General features: G+C 45.0%; 1 protein-coding gene across 1 annotated transcript in view; it reads right to left on the bottom strand.

Annotated features, from left to right (window-relative positions):
* Nucleotides 1–15,596, bottom strand: part of SCARB2 (scavenger receptor class B member 2) — a 66,277-nt gene extending 50,681 nt beyond the window's left edge. The window contains exon 1 of the mRNA XM_068542803.1: nt 15,151–15,596. Coding sequence (XP_068398904.1) covers nt 15,151–15,267 — 117 coding nt within the window. The 5' untranslated portion in view covers nt 15,268–15,596. The remainder of the gene's footprint in view (nt 1–15,150) is intronic.
* Nucleotides 15,597–19,381: the final 3,785 nt, after the last annotated feature.

Here is a 19,381-nt window from a genome sequence, read left to right as displayed (position 1 = left end):
AGTTCCTTTTGTGGGTGGAAAGAAAAATCTGTGTGTCTCTGTGATCCCTTTTCCTAACAACTATTTAAAGCAGCGCTATACCCATGGTTTTCTTGCAAAGCGTAGAACTATACATGCAAATCATCCAAACACTGTCTGTGCCAGGCACTGCAGGTAGCAGATACCCAGCAACACAGATATGGTTTCTGTGTTCCAGGAGTTTACCCTCTATTTGGGGGATGGTAATTCACACATGCAAGATAATCAACAATGTAAAGTAGCCCGTAAGAAATGGTCAATGAGTATACCAGGCAGTGGTCTCCGTGGTGTTCAGACAATGGATTCTACGAACTGAGATGGAGACAGGTAGTGCTTAAAGTGAGCAAGGAAGAATGAATAAAAATTTGGCAAGCAGAGGAGGTCACGGGGGTGGGCTCCTTATGGATAGCTGGGGTTGATTCGACTATCAACTCCTTATGGATAGCTGGGGTTGATTCGACTATCCTGTCTGGCTGGACAGAGTGAGCCCTTCCTCCCTGCCTGTTCCATGTCCATCTCTCCTGGAACCCTCTGCTTAATCAGAAAGAGTGGATGTGGAGAATGAGACAGTAAAAGATACAGAGGAGGGACGGTATTAGATGTGACTGGGTGTGGGTTTTCTAGGGAGTAGGGAGATTGATTTAGAGAGCTAGGTTGGGGTCCCAGGAGTCTAGATTTTACATGATATATAAAGAGGGGTTATGGAAGGTTTCTGAGCTGCAGAATACTATCAAGAGCCAGGCATTATGTTGCCACTTTATCTCATCTAATCCCCTTAACAGTCTACAAGAGGGAAATCATCTTCCCCATTTTACACCTCAGGAGACCAAAGCTCAGAGAGGTTAGGTGAACGCCTAAGGTTTGCTAGCAGAGGGTGCAGCCAGCCTCCCACCCCAGGACTCACTGCAAACCTGGGCTCCTGGCAATGCTGAATTTTACCGGAGCCTCATGCCCCTGGAAAACAGTAATGGTTCGGGAATCTCTGCTTCCACGTTCCAGGAAATGGTTGACTGCAAAGAAACACCCTTCCCCATGTGACTTAGATTCACAGATGTCTCTCTTGTTTACCTTAGACAAGGCTAGGCACTGGCCCTCCAGATTCCCATTTGTTGCCTCATAATGATTAGCTGAACAGCTTGACCCCACTGGTCAATGGGAGCGAAATGCTGGTACAGCACGGTGACTATAGTTAACAACACTGTATTGTACACTTGAAAGTTGCTAAGAGAATAGATCTCAAGTGTTCTCACCACACACACAAAGAATTAACTCCGTGAGGTTATGGATATATTAATTAGCTTGATTGTGGTAATCATTTCACGGTGCATATCAAGCATCCCATGGTACACCTGAAATATATACAATTTCTATTTGTCAATCATACCTCAATAAAGCTGGGGGGAAAAATGTTTGTTAACCAAACTTTGGTTAGGTTTCCCTCCTTCCCAGCCCCATGAACTCCTCACTATAAAAGGAAAACCCTTTTGGCTAAGCCTTGAGGCCCTGCAGATCACACAGAGATTCTCCCTAATGCAAGTCCCCTTGTCCCTACTGCAAAGTCTTTTCCCCTTTACAATCAGATTTGTTTTTTATTTGACACTCTTAACTATTGTGCCACGTTGCCTATTTTGCATTGACACAGGCAAGAGGTGTTTCAGAAGGTTACACTGGCATACGTGGGAAGGAGGGTTTGGCTAAGGTTGTTGTAAGGATTAAATGAAGATTCAGCAGAGCGCTTATCGCAGGCCATGCTCAAAATACTCAATAAATGGTGACTGCGATCTTGACTATTACCATCTTCAGGTTGGGGATGAGAGGGTTCCAGGACTTAGTCTGAAGAAAAAAAGGAATCATGTCGCTTCCATGAGTCTGCTCAAATACAGACAACCTAACAAATGTCAAACAATGAAAGAGGGGGAAAAAATAAAGTCTTTAGTCATGATTCTCTCTTTCAGCCCTACATAAAATTCAGTTTAGGTTGAAACAACAAGGAATTAGTATAAAATCGGAAATAACCAAAATGTTGAACAGGACAAGAATGACTTAGTTAATTACGATAATTCACAGGCTGGAGTAGAAAGCAATTAGAATTATAAAAACTACATAGACCTAAGGAACATGTTCATAACGTATGTTAAGTGGTAAAAGCAGACAATGTAAAATATGCCTAAGTGTGGACAAGACTAGCAGATAAAATGCAAACATGAAACCAGGGGGGTGATATATAGATAATTTTACAATTTCAATCTTTTAGTTACCCTCAAAATCACTAAGCCTCCACACTAAATGTCTAATAGCATTTATCTCTATGGAACAGGATTATGAAGGGTCTTGCATTCTCTCTGTGATGTTTCTCTGCATTGTTTGGATTTTTTTTACAACAGAAGTAAACTAATTCTGTAAGCAGAAAAAATAACTGTTCCCTTATCATTTTTTTTTTAAGTGAAAATCTAAGAAAGAAACTCAGATTCTACAAAATGTATTAACAGACCCCAAGGGAAGGCAGAAGGAGGAGATACAGAGAACCAGCTTCATCTAGTTTTCCTCTGTCCTTGCAAAACAGAGGTCAGGCTGATGCCTCCTCAGCTGTGGTCAGTTCTCCCTCACAAGCGCCAAGGGCCTCCACCCGCCACACTGGGCTGTACAGTATTTCTTTTCCTATTATTGTCAGGACGGTTGATGTAACACTGTGTTCCTCGCCAGCTTTTCTTGACAAGCGCCACAGTGTGTGAAGTGAGAAAGGACTTCACTTCATAGTGAGAAAGGACTTGCTGCAGCAACATGGATGGACCTAGAGATTGAGATTATTACACTAAGCGAAGTAAGTCCGAGAAAGATAAATATTATATGATTTCACTTATATGTGGAATCTAAAAAGTAGTACAAATGAACTTATTTACAAAACAGAAACAGACTCACAGACATAGAAACAAATTTATGGTTACCAAAGGGGAAGGTGGAGTGGGAAGGGATAAATTGGAAGTATGGGATTAGTAGATGCACACTACTATATATAAAATAGATAAACAACAAGGATTTACTGTACGGCACAGGGAACTATAGTCAATATTTTGTAATAAACTATAATGGAAAAGAACTGAAAAAAAGAATATAGATACATATATGTGTGTGTATATATGTATATTACTGAATCACTCTGCTGTACACCTGAATCTAACACAATATTGTAAATCAACTATACTTCAATAAAAAAAAAAGGATTTGCAACCTCGTTTTTTTATTAAAGAAAATCATCTCAGAATTATGAACCCCAAAAGAGCCAGTCAGTGTGAGTGAACAGACGGTTAACTGCCTAAGTTTATCTTGCCTGGTTTGTATCCAGCTTAGCCAAAAAAGTCCAAAGACAAGGGGAAGAGTTCCCAGAAAGAAGGAAGGCAAAATCTTTCCCAGAAGGGAGGGTAAGACTAGCTATTCTCACGACAGTCTGATGTGAACTTGTTCCTCCAAGTTTCAAGTGGATGACGAAGTTCCAGGATGGAAATAAACATTTGGTAGACTGGAGTCCTTCGCTAAACAAAGCAAATGAAAACCTACTAACAGGAACAATCCCTGACAGCTTGCCAGAGCCACAGTGACAGCAGGTGCTGTGACAACCCGGGATTCTCCTCCACCCCCATCACCGGCCTCTCCCTGGTCACTCTTAGCTGAGTCAACACTCAAACAAGTCTCAGACCACCTTTGATTCCATTCAAATCTTGCTCTCAAGAGTGTTGGTTTTTGCTGTATCTTTAACATGTCTCTTTTCTTCCCCAGCTAAATGGCTGTCACGGAACCCACTGTAAATCCCAGAGTGGATGGTGTGGGGTGGTGCGTGTGCATGTGTGTGTGTGTGTGTGTGTGTGTGTGTGTGTGTGTGTGTGTGTGTGTGTGTGTGTGTGTGTGTGTGTGTGTGTGTACACACTAAGTACGGAAGGGGAATGAGAGAACAGAGGGGAGTTTATAAATACAGCTGCCAACATTTCTAAAACAGTCGCTTCTTTATTTTTATCTCCTACCATGACATTCAGCTCAGAGAAGGACAATTATCATTGCTAAAATGCTACTTACTGAAAGTCTCCAGGAATCAGGTGCTGTGCTAGGGCTTTATGGAAAGGATCTCTAAGCCTTACGCTGGCCCTGCAAGGTAAGAATTCCCATTTTGCAGGTAAGGAAATGGTGGCACCGGCTTTCCCAAACTCACAGAGCCAGTAAGTCAAGTGAAATCCCACCAAGTCTAGGTCTGTGGGTTTGCAAAGCCCATGCTTGGCCACTCTAGCAGCTGCCCCACCATCGCACCCTCAGGGTAGAGCTGCCAGATTTAGTGAATAAAAACAAAGGATGCCCAAGGATGTCCCAAATATTGCATAGGCCATGTCAAAAATGCTTTAATTCTTAGGACGCAATGCTGAAGGATTCAGGGGCAAAGTGCTGTAATATCTGCAACTTGCATTCAAATAATTCAAGAAAAAGTGTATGAGAGAGAGATGACGTCTATATAGGAAGATGCTAACAACTTATAAATTGAAATGAATCAAAATATTGCATAGACATACTCACTAAAATATTATTTGTAGTTTATCTGAAATTCAAGTTTAACTAGACATCCTGTATTTTATCTGGCAACCTACCCCAGAAAGACCGTGAAACTGTAGAGAAATCATCACTTGGGCTCCGAGACCTTCCCGGGCCACTAGACAACCCTGTAACCAGCAGAGTTTTCCACTTATGCTAAATTAACAATCAGCGTAAGGTCCCAAATCAGTTTTACAGTGTGACTTTGTATACTGCAGAACATGATGAATTGTTCCAGGCATAATATGGTGGCACTACCGTCAAAAGAGGTATTGGAAAGATGATCAAGTTACGTGGTCAATCTGTAATGTCAACAGCCAAGTTAATCATTTGGACTGAAAAACGTACCTTTCAGTTAATTAGCCAATATGTATATAATGAGAGCTTTCTCTATGCCCAACAAGCATAGGCCCTGTTTCAAGAAGACATTTAGCTAAGGACACAAAATTGACCTGCATGTAACAGTGCAAGGCCCAAAGAGGGGCTTATGCCTGAAATTATTTGGATCATTTCAATTGTATGGATCCATCCTAAAATCCCCACCTGGATACCTCACAGGCTGCTCAACATCAACGTGACCAAAAAAGGGACTCATGAACTTCTCCCCTAATCAATCACTCAGTCCTATTGAGTTTACCTCCTCCTCTTCTCCACTTCTATTCCTGTGCCTATTTCATCACCGGCGTGGACTGAGGCAATACTGTTCAGTATTAGCTAGTCTCCTAATAGGTAATTAGGTAACAGGTAGTCTCCTAACTGGTCTCCTTCTCTCCAGCCTTGGCCCTTTCAAAGCTATTATCCACATCAGCTTCCAGAGAGTTCTCTCAAAAGTGCCTATCAGGACAGACACTCTCCCTACTGCTCACAGGATAAAGTCTGAGGTTCTTGACCTGACGCAGCCCATCACCTGCCATCCGCTGTCATCCCCTGACAGGTCCTTTAGAGACCAGCAACACTCAACTGCCCACCTTCCCCCAGGTATGGGCTGGATTAGCTGCTTCTGCTGAGAGCTGACATGAGTTGGTACAGCCACAAGATACAACACATCCAAGCCAGCCTGACAGAGATCTTTCGGGAAGGCAGCACAAGGATGGCTGCTGAACCGGCTGTCCTGGTATAAGCCACGTCCAGATGATAAAAATAAGCACTCAGGGAATTGCATTGGGCTTGGTGGGAGTAAGTAATACTTTAAAGGAAACTTCCAGGCTTCAAGAGCACTGCTGGTTGTTCTTTTAGTTCAATAAAGTGCTACTTAATAATTAAACACAAACTCGGCATCCATGTTGCCATCTACACCGTCTGAATTCACCCAGAGATGATGCAGACCAACTTTGAGAACCTGATCTAAAAGCATGTGGATGATTCTCATTGGATTCCAGATTAATAAAACTTACCATATAGCAAAACACCAGTTGGTTTGCATTATTTTAAAAATTTCTCCCTGAAATTAAGCAAACCCAATGCAGACTCTTATAGTAATGTAAGTAATTTGCACTATTTACCTTTTTAAATGCTCTGTTGAGGTAAAAGAAATACGCTGCCATTAACATTTTACCCTTATTCTCTGACCTTATTTTAACTCAAGAACAAATGCCTTGGTTTTTTGGGTTTTTTTTTTGTTTTTTTTTTAATGTCACTGTTGTTGAACTCATTTTGCTTTAATTGCAACTCCAACAATTTTGGCTAATGAGATCTGACAGTTGAGGTTCAAATGTTAGTTTATGTGTAAGCTGCTACTCTGTCTATAAAATGACATACAAGGGGGGCTTCCCTGGTGGCGCAGTGGTTAAGAATCTGCCTGCCAATGCAGGAGACACGGGTTCAAGCCCTGGTCCGGGAAGATCCCACATGCCGCGGAGCTACTAAGCCTGTGCGCCACAACTACTGAGCCTGCGCTCTAGAGCCCGCGAGCCACAACTACTGAGTCCATGAGCCACAATTACTGAAGCCCACGTGCCTACAGCCCATGCTCCACAACAAGAGAAGCCACCGCAATGAAGAGTAGCCCCCGCTCGCCACAACTAGAGAAAGGCCGCGCGCAGCAACGAAGACCTAATGCAGCCAAAAATAAACAAATAAATAATTTATTAAAAAAAAAAAACTTGACCTTTAAAAAAAAATTACATACAAGACAAGAAGGTGGAACAGCTATCCTGAAAAAGCTCCTGCTACAAAATACACACTAGAGTACTTTTTAAACGCTTCCAGGTAATTACAAATGTGACACCAAGGTTGAGACTGCCAGCCTAAAGAAAAAGCAGCCACCAGACATAAAGTCAATCAAAAGGACCAGGTGAAAATTGGGGAAATATATGTGGATTCCAGCCAGCAGGGGGTTGGGGGGAAGAGGCTGAAGGAGTGGATGACAGAAAGTATTTTTTTTTTTTAATTAATTAATTAATTAATTAATTTTTGACTGTGTTGGGTCTTCGTTTCTGTGCGAGGGCTTTCTCTAGTTGTGGCAAGTGGGGGGCCACTCTTCATCACGGTGCGCGGGCCTCTCACCGTCGCGGCCTCTCTTGTTGCGGAGCACAGGCTCCAGACGCGCAGGCTCAGCAGTTGTGGCTCACGGGCCCAGTTGCTCCGCGGCATGTGGGATCTTCCCAGACCAGGGCTCGAACCCGCATCCCCTGCATTGGCAGGCAGATTCTCAACCACTGCGCCACCAGGGAAGCCCCAGAAAGTATTTTAAGATGTGAATAAATAAGAAATGTGGCCGTGACAATAATGCTGGGTTCTGTGTATAACCTGTGGAGCCAGTCATTCTTTTACAACCTGTTTGGTTGCGATTATATCTCCCAAAGATGAAATAAGTAATGTTCTACGTCTCCTCTTCCCTCCATTACTGTGGACTATCAGAAATATAGTATTAAAAGTAATATCCTTAAAATGGGACTTGCAAGAGTAATGATTACATTCCCATAACCATGGCATTCTGCCTTGCTTTCTCTAGAAAGAGTAGAAAACTCAGATGCCAAAGGAGCCACGTGGGAAAGGTCAATGAGTGAAGCAGGTACAGGTTTGTACATATTTGCAAGCCAAATCCTAGCAATAATATTCACTTCTACACAGAAATATGCCCTCTCCCATTTTTGTTAAACACATTTTGTTAAACACAGGCTATCTTTCATTTTCCTTCTTTTGGTAAAGAACATCAGACACAAACAGATATTTCTCTACTCTATGAAAGACAGCAGAGCAAGCACCATGACAAAGGGCACCTTCACTGAGCCTTGCGGTCAGGGGACAACAGGGGTGTGACCGTGGTGGGAACAGGGAGGGAGGTTAGCAGCCTCTATTCTGCCCAGGCTGCTGCCACACAGGACTGTGATGGGGTCAGCACGGCAAAACAGCCACATGTTTCCGGAGAAGCTGAAAAGCTGGATTATTTGGTGAATTTTCCAGATTTTAAAGGCATAAACTATTAGTGAGGCAAACGTGACCACTGGCCTACAGAGTGGAACAAAAATGTGAAGCTAAATAACAATATACAAACAAAATCATCCTGAAGATGTTAAGTTTTCGTCCTTCCATTCATCCACGCAATGTTTAATGACCATCTATTTTGTATGACATTCATTCAGCAGGTTGGGAAGAGGATACAAAGCTACATAAGGCAGGACCCCTACCTTCAAAGAGAGCTTTCAGGCTAGCTTTAAATACTAAATTGTGTCATATGAATAGAAAATCCCTGGCAGGGCTGAGGCTAGAGGGGAGTTATCAAGGAATTCAATTATGGAGCTGCTTACGTTCTAGTCTAGCTTGTTTCACATGCAGGAAAAGACAGGAGATCTGCTGAACCTGCATCACCAATGGCCCAAACTACTACCCTTCACACTGGACTAATGAAACTAAAAGGACATATGAATATATATTGAGTTGGCCAAAAAGTTCGTTCGGTTTTAAGTAACCATAAAAGACACATTTTTCATTTTCACCAAGAGTTTTATTGAACATTCACTAACCAAATGAACATTTTGGCCAACCCAATAACAAACTAAACAAAATCCTGGTGGTTTGAAAACATTAATAATATAGCTTCCAAACTGGCCTTACAGAAATAAAGCAGAGACATTATGTTATTTTTTAAATTATTCTAAAAATCAACAAAATTAATTAAATGAAAACCAGATCAGTAGTTCTCGAAGGGTGGTCTGAGGACCTCTGGGGGTCCCCAAGACCCTCTCAGGGGGTTCCCCAAGGTCAAAACTATTTCCATAATAATACTAAGACATAATCTGCCTTTTTCACTCTCATTCTTTCATGAGCATACAGAGGAGCTTTCTAGAGGTCACAGAGCTTGCAATGATGTCATTGCTCTGACAGCTAACGGAATATGTGCTGTGTATTCTTGTGTTTTAAAAATGTATCCGTTTTAATTTCTAATATTGTAAATATCAATAGATATAACCCACAGAAATATAGGTTCTTTGGAGTCTTCAATAATTGTTAAGAGAATAAAAGGGTCTGAGCCCCAAAAGTCTGAATTAGATCATAAATTCCATAAGGGTAAGGGCTGTGTCTCATTTACTATTGTATCCGTAGCTCTTAGCACACTGCCTCACAAATGGTTCACACTCAGTAAATATTGATATTTGCTAAATAAACAGATGACTGCCAAAGAATATACCTAAAAGTGCTTTTGGATATAGAGAGCAAACACTGAATGTAGCCTTTATTTTCCTCGGTTGCTTTTGACTAGTTACCAGCTTTGATAAAAAATAGTCGCTTCATGTAATGTATCATGTATATAGAGTATATATCTTGATGATATAGGCCATTAATGCCCAGTCACTTGGCCAACATCCTGTGTTTTCATTAATGATCTTATAATCCCACCTGCCGATTCTTCCCTGGGAAACAAGCAAGTGTGTGGCAGAACAGATGGCCCCTTCACTGCGGCCTGACAATGAAATCTTGTACTTTATTCAACGAGAAAACAAAAACGATTCTCACAATCTAGAACCTTCCCCTCCCTCCCTAAAGATATCTCCTTTAATGTAAACCTGCAGAATAATAGTAATTACTAAGAGTAATAGCCCCAACTAGAATTATCAACTCTTTTATATGTTAGTCATACCAGTTGAAATTAAAAATAAATACAGCAAATTAAAAATAAATAGAAGCACCCCATTTCTCTAAAGTATATGTATTACTATATATGCACAATGAAAAAATGTAGATTAATCAACAATATATTTAACAGTGGTTATCTTTCTTTTATTAATTTTTGTTGTCTTTTTACAATGGCATGTATTTTTTTTTACCAGAAAAATAAACAAAAATAAAGAATAAAATACAAAGTTTAAAAAAAAAAAAAAAGAATTGCCATCTCAAGGAGTGAAGACGTGGGTTAACGTAATCACCATCCAAACCAGTCACAGACTTCATGACCTGGGTGCTTCTTTGACCTGGGTGCTGTTTCTAAGGACTCTGATTCAGCAGGGCTGGTGGGGTCTCTATTTTTTAAATTTCTATAGGTGATTCTGACGTGGTTCCCTAGAGTCTAGAGACAACACTGAGAACCACCGGTTCACTCCATTGTCTTAACCATTAGTAATGAATGCACGCACGGTCACCATGAATTAGTAACAGCTGAAAGAAACGTATATGATTTTGATGTCACCAGCTCATGTTTCTAAAAGCCAGGGAGGAGTTGGATAATTTTGCTTAGGAGTTAAAGAATCTGGCAGGGATACGGCCTCTGTTTACAGATCTATGGTTTCTGCTTGTGCTGAGCCAATCACATGACTCTATCACAAATCCGGAAAGAAGGAACTGAGAGGTGAAGCACGTTCATGGGAGGCTCAGTAGCTGAAGAGTCATATAGGGTCAGGGCTGGGGAAGCTCCAGATGAGGAAACAGCCTGCGCCCAAGGAATCAGAGGAAGCTGGTTGGTGGGGAAAGCAGAGGAACGAGTGGGAGACACAGAGTGTGCCTGGTCCTGCTGACTTTCCAGCTTCTACCGGATTGTCAGGAGGCCTGACTGTGCTGTGGGTCTCACCCTTGGATTTCTATGAGCTTCCTCTTCCGGCTTTATAAAAAGCCGGCTAGCTCGTTCTTGAGCTCGCGTGAGGGTGCCTCGTTTCCTCAGAGAGCATTGCTCCTCTTTAATGCCAAGAAGTGGAGGACAATGTGATATGTGAGGGTAGAATTTACTGTCACCAGGATTCTTTTGAAAGGAAAGAAGGTGCTAGTAACTGCTCCGGGATAACAGGTGTAAATAAGCCAGAATTGTCACAGGCAATGGGATGTAGGGTCATCCTCAGGACGGGAAAAGTGAATTAGGAGACCCAACTTGCCCCCCCAAGCCTCTCCATTTGGACTTTGCTAAGTCACTTATCTACATATCCAGTGCCATATAGGTGTAAAGGTAATTCGATACCCACCACCATCCATTTCAAAATTGACACAGTCTCAGTTTCCTTGACTAGAAAATAACAGATTAAGTGATGCCTAAGGTTTTTTTCTTAATCTAAGATTCTATGTCTTCTTAACTCTGAAAAGAGACAACTAAGGAGATGAGGTAGCCGGGCAAGAAGGAGCCCTTTAAGACTACATATACTTGATTGTCTTTACATAAACAACAATGAAGATGTTTTACTCATTTGACTTTAAAAAAGACCCCACATATTCACCAATCAATGTTATTTGGTTAAATTATCAGTGATTATATTTTATTTCTTGAGGCACTAGAACAGCTCCAAAGTTGCTTTGGCTCCCAATGGAGGCCAGCTGGTACCTGCCCAGAGCCTCAGGTTCTGGCAAAGGGTAAGGGAATCTGTCCTGTTTGTCTCATCGTTGAGACCTAAGGCTATCGTTCTTCCTTGGTCTGTGAATAGGAAGCAAAGTGTCAACAGTCTCCTGCCCTCTCACTGCTTCCCTTGCCAGCCCATCTCTTATTAGCCAGCCCTGACTTCGGCCAGCTCTGTGTCCTCATTTCTGGGAGATGTTTAAACTGTCAACAAGCCTACAGGCAAATTTAATATCCTGACCTGCAGAGTTGTTCTCAAGCACAGGTCGTATGCCTGTGTCATAGAATCTCAGAAATTTGAAGCTAGAAGGAACTTTATCTACTATATAAGCTTCAGTTCCTAGATGAGAAACGAATAGCTGCAAACAATAACAAATGTTTACTGTTGTCTGTACAAATATGTTGCCTATACAAATAACAATAACAAAGTCAGGTGCTTGGGAGGGACTGTGCTATATGCTTTCCATCAATCCTTTTATTTCATTCTTGCACCAACCCAAAGGTAGGTATTCTTATTACCCCCATTTTCAAGATGAGGAACCTAAGGGTTTGAGAGGTTCAATACTTTGCTACTTGGCTTGTCCAATTTAATCCAAGTATTTGTTAGTGACAGAAAAAGGAGTTTTAACCAAGTTCTGCTGATTCTTAGGACACTGTTCTTTCAAGTAAAACGATCAAAAGTGAGGCAGCAGGCTTTTTAGCTACCTACCATGTACCAGGCACTACACTAGGTGCCAGAACAATTAGCAGGGTTACCAAATGAAATGTCACATAAAATCCTGCCCTTCCAGGTTCTAGGGAGGAAAAGAGATTGCTGGGTCTCTGCAAAGCTCTGTCTTCAGGGAGGTTAAAATGCTCGACAGAGAAGGCCTGGTTAACGCTCAGAGAATCCTCCAGGATGCGGGTGTGGGCCAAGGAGGGAAGCATTACTCTGCCTCTTCTGCAATTGAGAAAAGTAAAGAGAAACAATTACAGGGCTTGCCCAATGCAAGGCATAATATAACAAGCCAAGAATGGAACCAAACTGTCTTGGTTCCTTCCACTCTATTCGATGGCCAAAATTAAAATCTCCCTTCAATCATCCCTGGCTACTGTGGGGATCAAAGATAATTATCACATGAGACAAATTCTTCTAATAGGAATTATGTTACTAAGCTTCTCACAATTAACCCAACCTACTCATTTGATTTTCATTCTTTTTCTCTCTTCTCTTTTTGATGTAGACAAGACAGGACACAGTCTTCAAATGAAAAAATTAAGAACTGGGAGTAACAGGGTGGATTATATTACAAGTACATTAAAGTCAAGTTATGAATGAATTTTCCATAACAACATTAATGGAAAGAATGATGGCAGCCATAACTGATCACCTATTCCATGCCTGATGCTGTGCTCAGATTACCTCACTCAGTCTCACAACAGCACACACAGAGGCAGATCCTGGGTTCGTGTGAAGCTTATACATGGTGTGGAGGCCCTCCCTAAGAAAAGAAAATTTTGGATACAGAATTAGGTAGAAGGCTTTGGAAGGGCCTGTGCAAGCGAGGGACCCAAAGCTTGAGCTTTGTGAGCTTCATGGTAAATGCACCGCTGTGCCCAAGATGGCTAACATCCTCACTTCAAGGAATGAAATTGAGGCTCAGAAAAGTAACTTGCCCAAAGTCAAAAGGCTTGAAAATGTCAGGGCTAGGATTTGAACACAGGGTGCCTGACCTCAAATCTCATGTATTTTTTCTTTGCTTACGTGCCTTCTAACGAAAATAAAACTGTTATCGTTTACAAATAACTATACATACTAACTATACCCCATGAAAAGTACACTAATTTTCTCTAATAATTCTTATAGTCCTTCTATTTACGTGAGTTGTTATTAACCCCATTTACAGATGGAAAAACCTAAAATCAAGAAAGGTTAAGCACCAGCCAAAGGTAACCTAGCTAGTACACAGTGGAGCCAGGATTCATGCCCACGAATTGACCTGCTGAGTCCTTACTCTTTCCCGCCATCTCATGCTAACATCCTACAGGTGATCCAGGAAAGCAGAATGGTAATGATGGTAATGCGTGACCTCTGGTTGCCTTACAATATTCCCACACCTGTCCACAGAAACTAGCCCTCTCATTTAGTTTCACATACCACATTGTGCAATATTACTTAACAGAGTGAGGCAATTCTGAAAGTTCACTTCCTCTGTACTATAATTTATCAGTCAGATCAGAGTTCATTCCTCATGGAAAAAACCATCTTTAAAAGCCAATTACCAAATATCAACACCAACTCAAGTCCCAGCCAAGCTGCCTTACAGCCCACCCCCCCCCACCCCCGGCATCCTCCCTGCCGACCGCCCATGAACGTAGACCCACAGAGCATCAGAAGGCTGATAATATCTGAGACACGGGGGAGATCACTCAACCTACAGGGCTCTCCTGAAACAGCCTTTCAAAGCCACACAAGAAAATTCAATTGACTGCAATTGGATTGCTTAACTCTAGTCACCCAAGCAAGAGGTTACATCCTTAAACAATCGTGCCGTGGATTTGCAGGTGGACAAGCGTGGAGAGATTCAATTTAGTTTTTTCTTTGAACATGGGTGCTCAGAGAAAACAATGGTCTTTGAGAAGCTCAGACAGTGGGCCTTGTCTCCCATTGGCAACGTGAACTTAAAAAAAATTAAACTATGCTTTGCCATGGCATTTTTTTTTAAGTTGCCTTTAACCGTCAGATTTCAAGTAATTGATGGCCTTTAGAAAAGCCTCTATTAAAGGAATATGTCTTTTGCCACCTGGAACGAAACGATTTTGCTAACTGGGAGTGCAGTGATCAATCTTGGAGGAGGCCCGGGGCTTTTATTATCTGGCCAACTGCAAGTGTCAACCAGTGGAAGAAATTAGGCATGCAGTTATGGGTGCTAACAAGAAAGGCTGCTCCGATAATCTTTTTTTAAAGGAAAAAGCGATCCCATTAACTCTCTCTGGTTCCTCTTTCCACACAGATTGGTGGGTGTGGGTGAAAGGGCAGAAGAAATGACTACTGGTGAAATCATAGGATGGAAAAATCTGAAATGACCAGCTCTCCAGTGCACACATCTAAGGGGAAGAGACGGGCTCAGATTCTTTTAAGGATCTAAATGTATCTCTGCCTGAAGCTTATGGCTGTTTGAGAAGAGCAAGAATCCACGGTGAAACAAAGCAACACAGACTGCTGGTACAAGATATCAAACATCTAAGTCGGCCGGTAAACACAGACTCTGATGGACTGGAAAGTCACCCAGTCCAGAGGCCTGGCCTGGCTACCAAGGGCGGGCTCAGCCCAGGAAGGCAAGGACACAATAGACCACACACCCGCTTCTCATCCCCACCCCACATCACTTCCAAGGCCACAGCAAGCAGCCAACACACCTGTGGGGTCTTTCATTTAGTTTTGTTTCTTCATAAAGTGGGAGGGAAATGAGTTTGGGCCCAACAGAAATTGGGGCGTAGGGAGGGCTCGGGATGGGCGGGGATGCAAACGACAGAAGAGAAGTGGAATCTTTCTTTAAAAGTCTAGATCCGTAGTCGCGTTTATTATTCTAAAAGGAACAGAAGCGTTCTCATTCCTCTCCTCCTTTTTTAACCCTTACCAACCCACCCCAAGAAGACAAGGAGGAAAGCAGGGCTCTAGTCTAGAGGGTTCGTCGGGGTGCAGATCCTCCCTGCACAAGGTTTAGCAGAGGGAGGGTGGGCTGGAAGTGTCCTGCCAACACACGCGCGCGCGCGCGCGCACACACACACACACACACACACACACACAGCCGGCCACGCCTCACCTTCTCGATCGTCTGGTCCACGGCCTTCTGGAAGACTCTGGCCACCAGCAGCGTGACGCTGGTCACCAGCAGAAGCAGGGACAGCGTCCCCACCACGTAGAAGCAGCACCTGCCCATTCCGCGTACCGCTCACGGGCCGGGCGGCCGGCGACTGGACGGGAAGGAGGGAGGGAGGGAGGCGCCGCCGCAGCGCCACAGTAGCGGCCGGAAGACCCGGGACCTTCGGGCGCCTGCGGCCCGGCCGATGCGCGCGGCTCCCGACGCCGCGGCCCCCCGCCGGCCGGTGGGGAGTGGAAGGCCCGCTTTGGTTTCGCTTTCCCTGGCCGGGGCAGCCGCGACGCCCTTGTGGCGCAGCTCGCGAGGAAAAGGGAGCGCGCAGGGCGGGGACGCTCGCCGGCCGGGCTCTCCGCAGCCCCGGGAGGCGACAGCCGGCAGCTGCGCGGGGAAGCGGGCGGGGCGGAGGCTGAGCCCGCAGTCATGTGCCCCGCAGCGGCTGCCGCGATTCGGCCCGCGCGACCCGCGGCCAGTCCCGGCGGCCCCCCAGCGCCAGCGGCTCCCTGACGCCCGCCCGGCAGCGCCCCCCGCCCCCTCGTCGCAGGCCCCGCGCCCACCCCGGAAAATCGCCTGCCCTCCCCGGCTCTACCGCCTCCTCAGATACGAGCTGCGGGCCTACCGAGTGCTAAGCACGGGGGATTCAGGATGGATACGACACTGCGCCTGCTCTAGACGAGCTCACAAGTTAGCGGGGACACTGTGAACCGTAATTAAGGCGCAATGTAACAAGTGCTTTTACGGGGGGCGTGCTGAGATCTGTGCCTACCACACCGCTGCCCCGGCGACCTAGGACCTCACAGTTGAACTGGGTCTTGGGGGATGGGTAAGGGTTTGTCACGTGAGGGGTGTGTGCAAGGGAGGGAAGAAGCATTTGGAGGAGAAAAAGCTGTATTCAGACATCGCAGGTGAAAAAGCAAGATTGTAGGCGGAAAGAAGTTACTTTTGACTCTAGGCTCAGGTGTGCAGTGTGGGGTGAGAGGTGTGGAGGCCCCTTGGGGTCAGACTTTGAAGGGCTCTTGTGTCCCATAGGAGAGTTGGGACTTTATCCCTGCTCAGTGGGGTCAGCAAGAGGCTTCAAGCAGGTGGCCCTGATGTTCTCATCTGCTTTGCTCACCAATATGTCCCAAGGCAGCCAGGCTAAAGTCCGCACTCAGCAGGGACTCAATAAGTATTAGATGAATGAACATCAGCTATATGCCAGGCCTTGGCTAGGTGCTTACACACACCTATTTAATACCCACAGCAGCCTTGTGGCTGTTTGTCCCAGTTCCCCCGAAGCAGTGCCAGATGGGAGCACTGTGCCAGAGATGTATGAGGGCACTTGGACAGGAAGCTGGACCTGGGATGCAGGTGTGGCCTTTGTGAAGGAGAGAGGCGAGGGAGGAAGGCTGAATGGAAGGAAGCATCTTATGCTACAGTGAAGTTCTAAGAAAGTTCAGCAAGGCCTTGGGGGATCCTAAGCCAAGCTGCCCTGTCCCAGGAGTCCAGCATCCCCCAGGAATAGGCTTCTTGTCATTAGGCAGGGGCTGGCAGCAGCCCTAGGAAACTGGCCTCTGCACCAAGCTGGGGATGAGAATCAGCATAGATTTTAGGGCTCAGCAGCTGGGACAGGGCCATTGGTCAGCTATGCTCTGCACTGCAAGTTCTGAGAGTACGTTTTCTTGGCCACTATGGTAGTATTATTCCCGTTTTACACACAAGGAAACCATGGCTCTGAGAGGTGAGTAACCTAACAAGCTCAACCAGTTGCTGAGTGGTGAATCTTGCCTCGACCAGAATGCAGGCCCGGTGACTTCCAAAGCCCTCACTTTTTCTACCCAGTGCATTGCTGCCTCCCAGCTGCCATCAGTGAGAATCTAGGAACAGGGGTTTCAGCTGGGAGACTTTGCTGACGACTTGGTGAGATGCTGTGATGCATTAAAAATGATGGCAAATTCTTTGACACTCCTTCTATTGAGAAGCGGGGTCTATACCGTCTCCCTTGAGTTTGGGCTGGATTTAGGGATGGAAAGCACTAAATCACTATATCCTGGAACTTCTTAAGATAGATCATGAACACCTTGCAGCTTCTCTCTGGGCCTCTGGAAATCGTAGCTCTTGGTGCCCTGAGCCACCACTAAGCTCAGCTACCCTGAGGCCTCCATGCTGGAGAGAACAGGGGAGAGACCACGGGGAGATGCCCTGCCAGCCCCCCTGCTGTCCCCAACCATTTGAGTCATGGGCCCCAGACACGTGGAGCAGAGTGGTCTCTGCCTTGCCCTGCTTGAAATGCAAAATAAAGGACTGTTGTTGTTTTAAGCCACTATGTTTTGGCATGTTACTGGGTTTTAGATAACTGGAGCAGACTGTGAGGGCGGGCCTGAGCCCGTGACTCTGGCAATGACACTGGCTGCCCACGCCCAGTTCTACCCATCTGTCGCTACCAAAGGTCTTAGCGCAGCAGTCCCAGAGAACCAGGCCTGGGTGGAGTCTGGAGTGACTCAGCTCCTCCAAACCTCACGGCCAGGATGCCTGGGTGATCCCCAGTCCTCATGCCACCATCAGCAGCCTTTCCCTGCCCCCAATTCTGCCGTGATAATGGCCTGTTCTGACCCTGTCTCTGCTTTAGATTCCACCTATCTACCTGAGCTCTGTCCTGTGCCCCAGTTTGCTTCAGGGGCTGTGCCAGCCCAGTAACCCTCACTCATCCCCTTCCTAGGCACTGGTTGGGGTCCTCTGCAGCCTGTGTGTGTCCTCTCCTGCATTAACTAGAAAAATGATTTGGTAACCTGCTTGCTTGAGTACTTGGCACCCAGCAGTTCATGCTCACATTGAACACCCCTCCCCCGTCTCCAGACTAAGACCAGCTTTTCTGTTTGCTGGCTGCATTCTGGAGGGCAAACTCCATGGTGACCCGCCCACTCCAGCCCTGGGCCACCAATCCCAGGGTGCTGTTCCTTCTCATTGTTCATTGAGGTCCCTTCTTGCCTCTTGTCTGGGCCACTAGGGGAGTAACAGACTGCGGGGATGGAGAGATGGACCCAGATTTGATAAACACATCTCGGGGTGGGGGGAGCATCTAAACCACAGTTTCCAACCCAGTTGCTCTCGGTTTACCTTCCCTTTGAGGCTCTTTCACTCAGGCAACGGCACTTGTCTCCACCTTGTCAGGTGGTTGGTAAGCTGCTTCCCCTTTAAAACTCTGGTCCAAACTGGACAAAAACCTCTTTCTTAGCACAGCTGACCAGACTAGCATTTTTAAAATGTACTAAACACTAAGAGAGAACAAAAAGGACCTAAATTACAGAAAATATAAACAGCTTAAAAAAAAAAAAATCATGTTCCCAAAATAGCAATCTGTGATCCCACAGCAATTTCTTTCGTAAGGTAAAGAGCTGACGACTTTTGAGCTCCTGGCCTGGCTGTCTTTCTGTTCGGTTTCATCTTCTCCATCCCATGGCAGCTACTGACAGGGACTTTGCCCAAAGCCCCCCAAATTCTCATACAAGCTTCCAAAGCTCCTGAGACCGCCTCCTCATTTCTGATCTGTAGGATGTGTCACGTCCTCTGCTCACTGGCACTCTTACGTTTGGGTTTTTTTGTGCTGTTGAATCATCTCCCCTTCCAGATAAGCCTCCAGCTCTACATACAAGGGGTCGCTGCTACATGGCAGGTACAGAGACTATTAAGCTCCTCTCACACTCTGGAGGGTCAGACGGTGGAGGAAGGGGTTACTGCTGCTACTGGTTGGATGGGGATACTGATGCCCTGGCAGGGAGACAGTCAGGAGTTTTCCCAGTGACCCCTCTATACCTAAAATCAGAAGAACAAGAACTTGAGAGGAACAAGTGCCTTTGTGAGTGAATGACTGTTGGTGCCCGCTGCAAATTACACAATCATTCAGGACTCAGAAAAGAAAGAACTTCCTTCACAGAGTCTAAGACAGGCGCCAGGACAACAGACTCTGAGTCAGGGAGAAGCAAGAAGGACTCTTTGGGCCCCACCTTAAATTTAAAATTTTGATATTATACTCAAAGGAGGTTAATCATGTAGTCACTGTACACAGTTATGTTAAAAGTGTCGATGTGTTAAATGTAAACGTTTAGAATACACCACAGTTTTTACAACCCTGTGTGGGAAATCATTTCTAAATATGACTGTCAGCAAGTCTTCCTTTCTTTGTAGGCTCCTGCAGCTC

Source organism: Eschrichtius robustus, chromosome 4 (genome assembly GCF_028021215.1).
Source record: "Eschrichtius robustus isolate mEscRob2 chromosome 4, mEscRob2.pri, whole genome shotgun sequence".
Classification (NCBI taxonomy): domain Eukaryota; kingdom Metazoa; phylum Chordata; class Mammalia; order Artiodactyla; family Eschrichtiidae; genus Eschrichtius; species Eschrichtius robustus.
The sequence above is the reverse complement of the archived record's forward strand: the minus strand, read 5'-3'. Positions and strand labels throughout refer to the sequence as shown.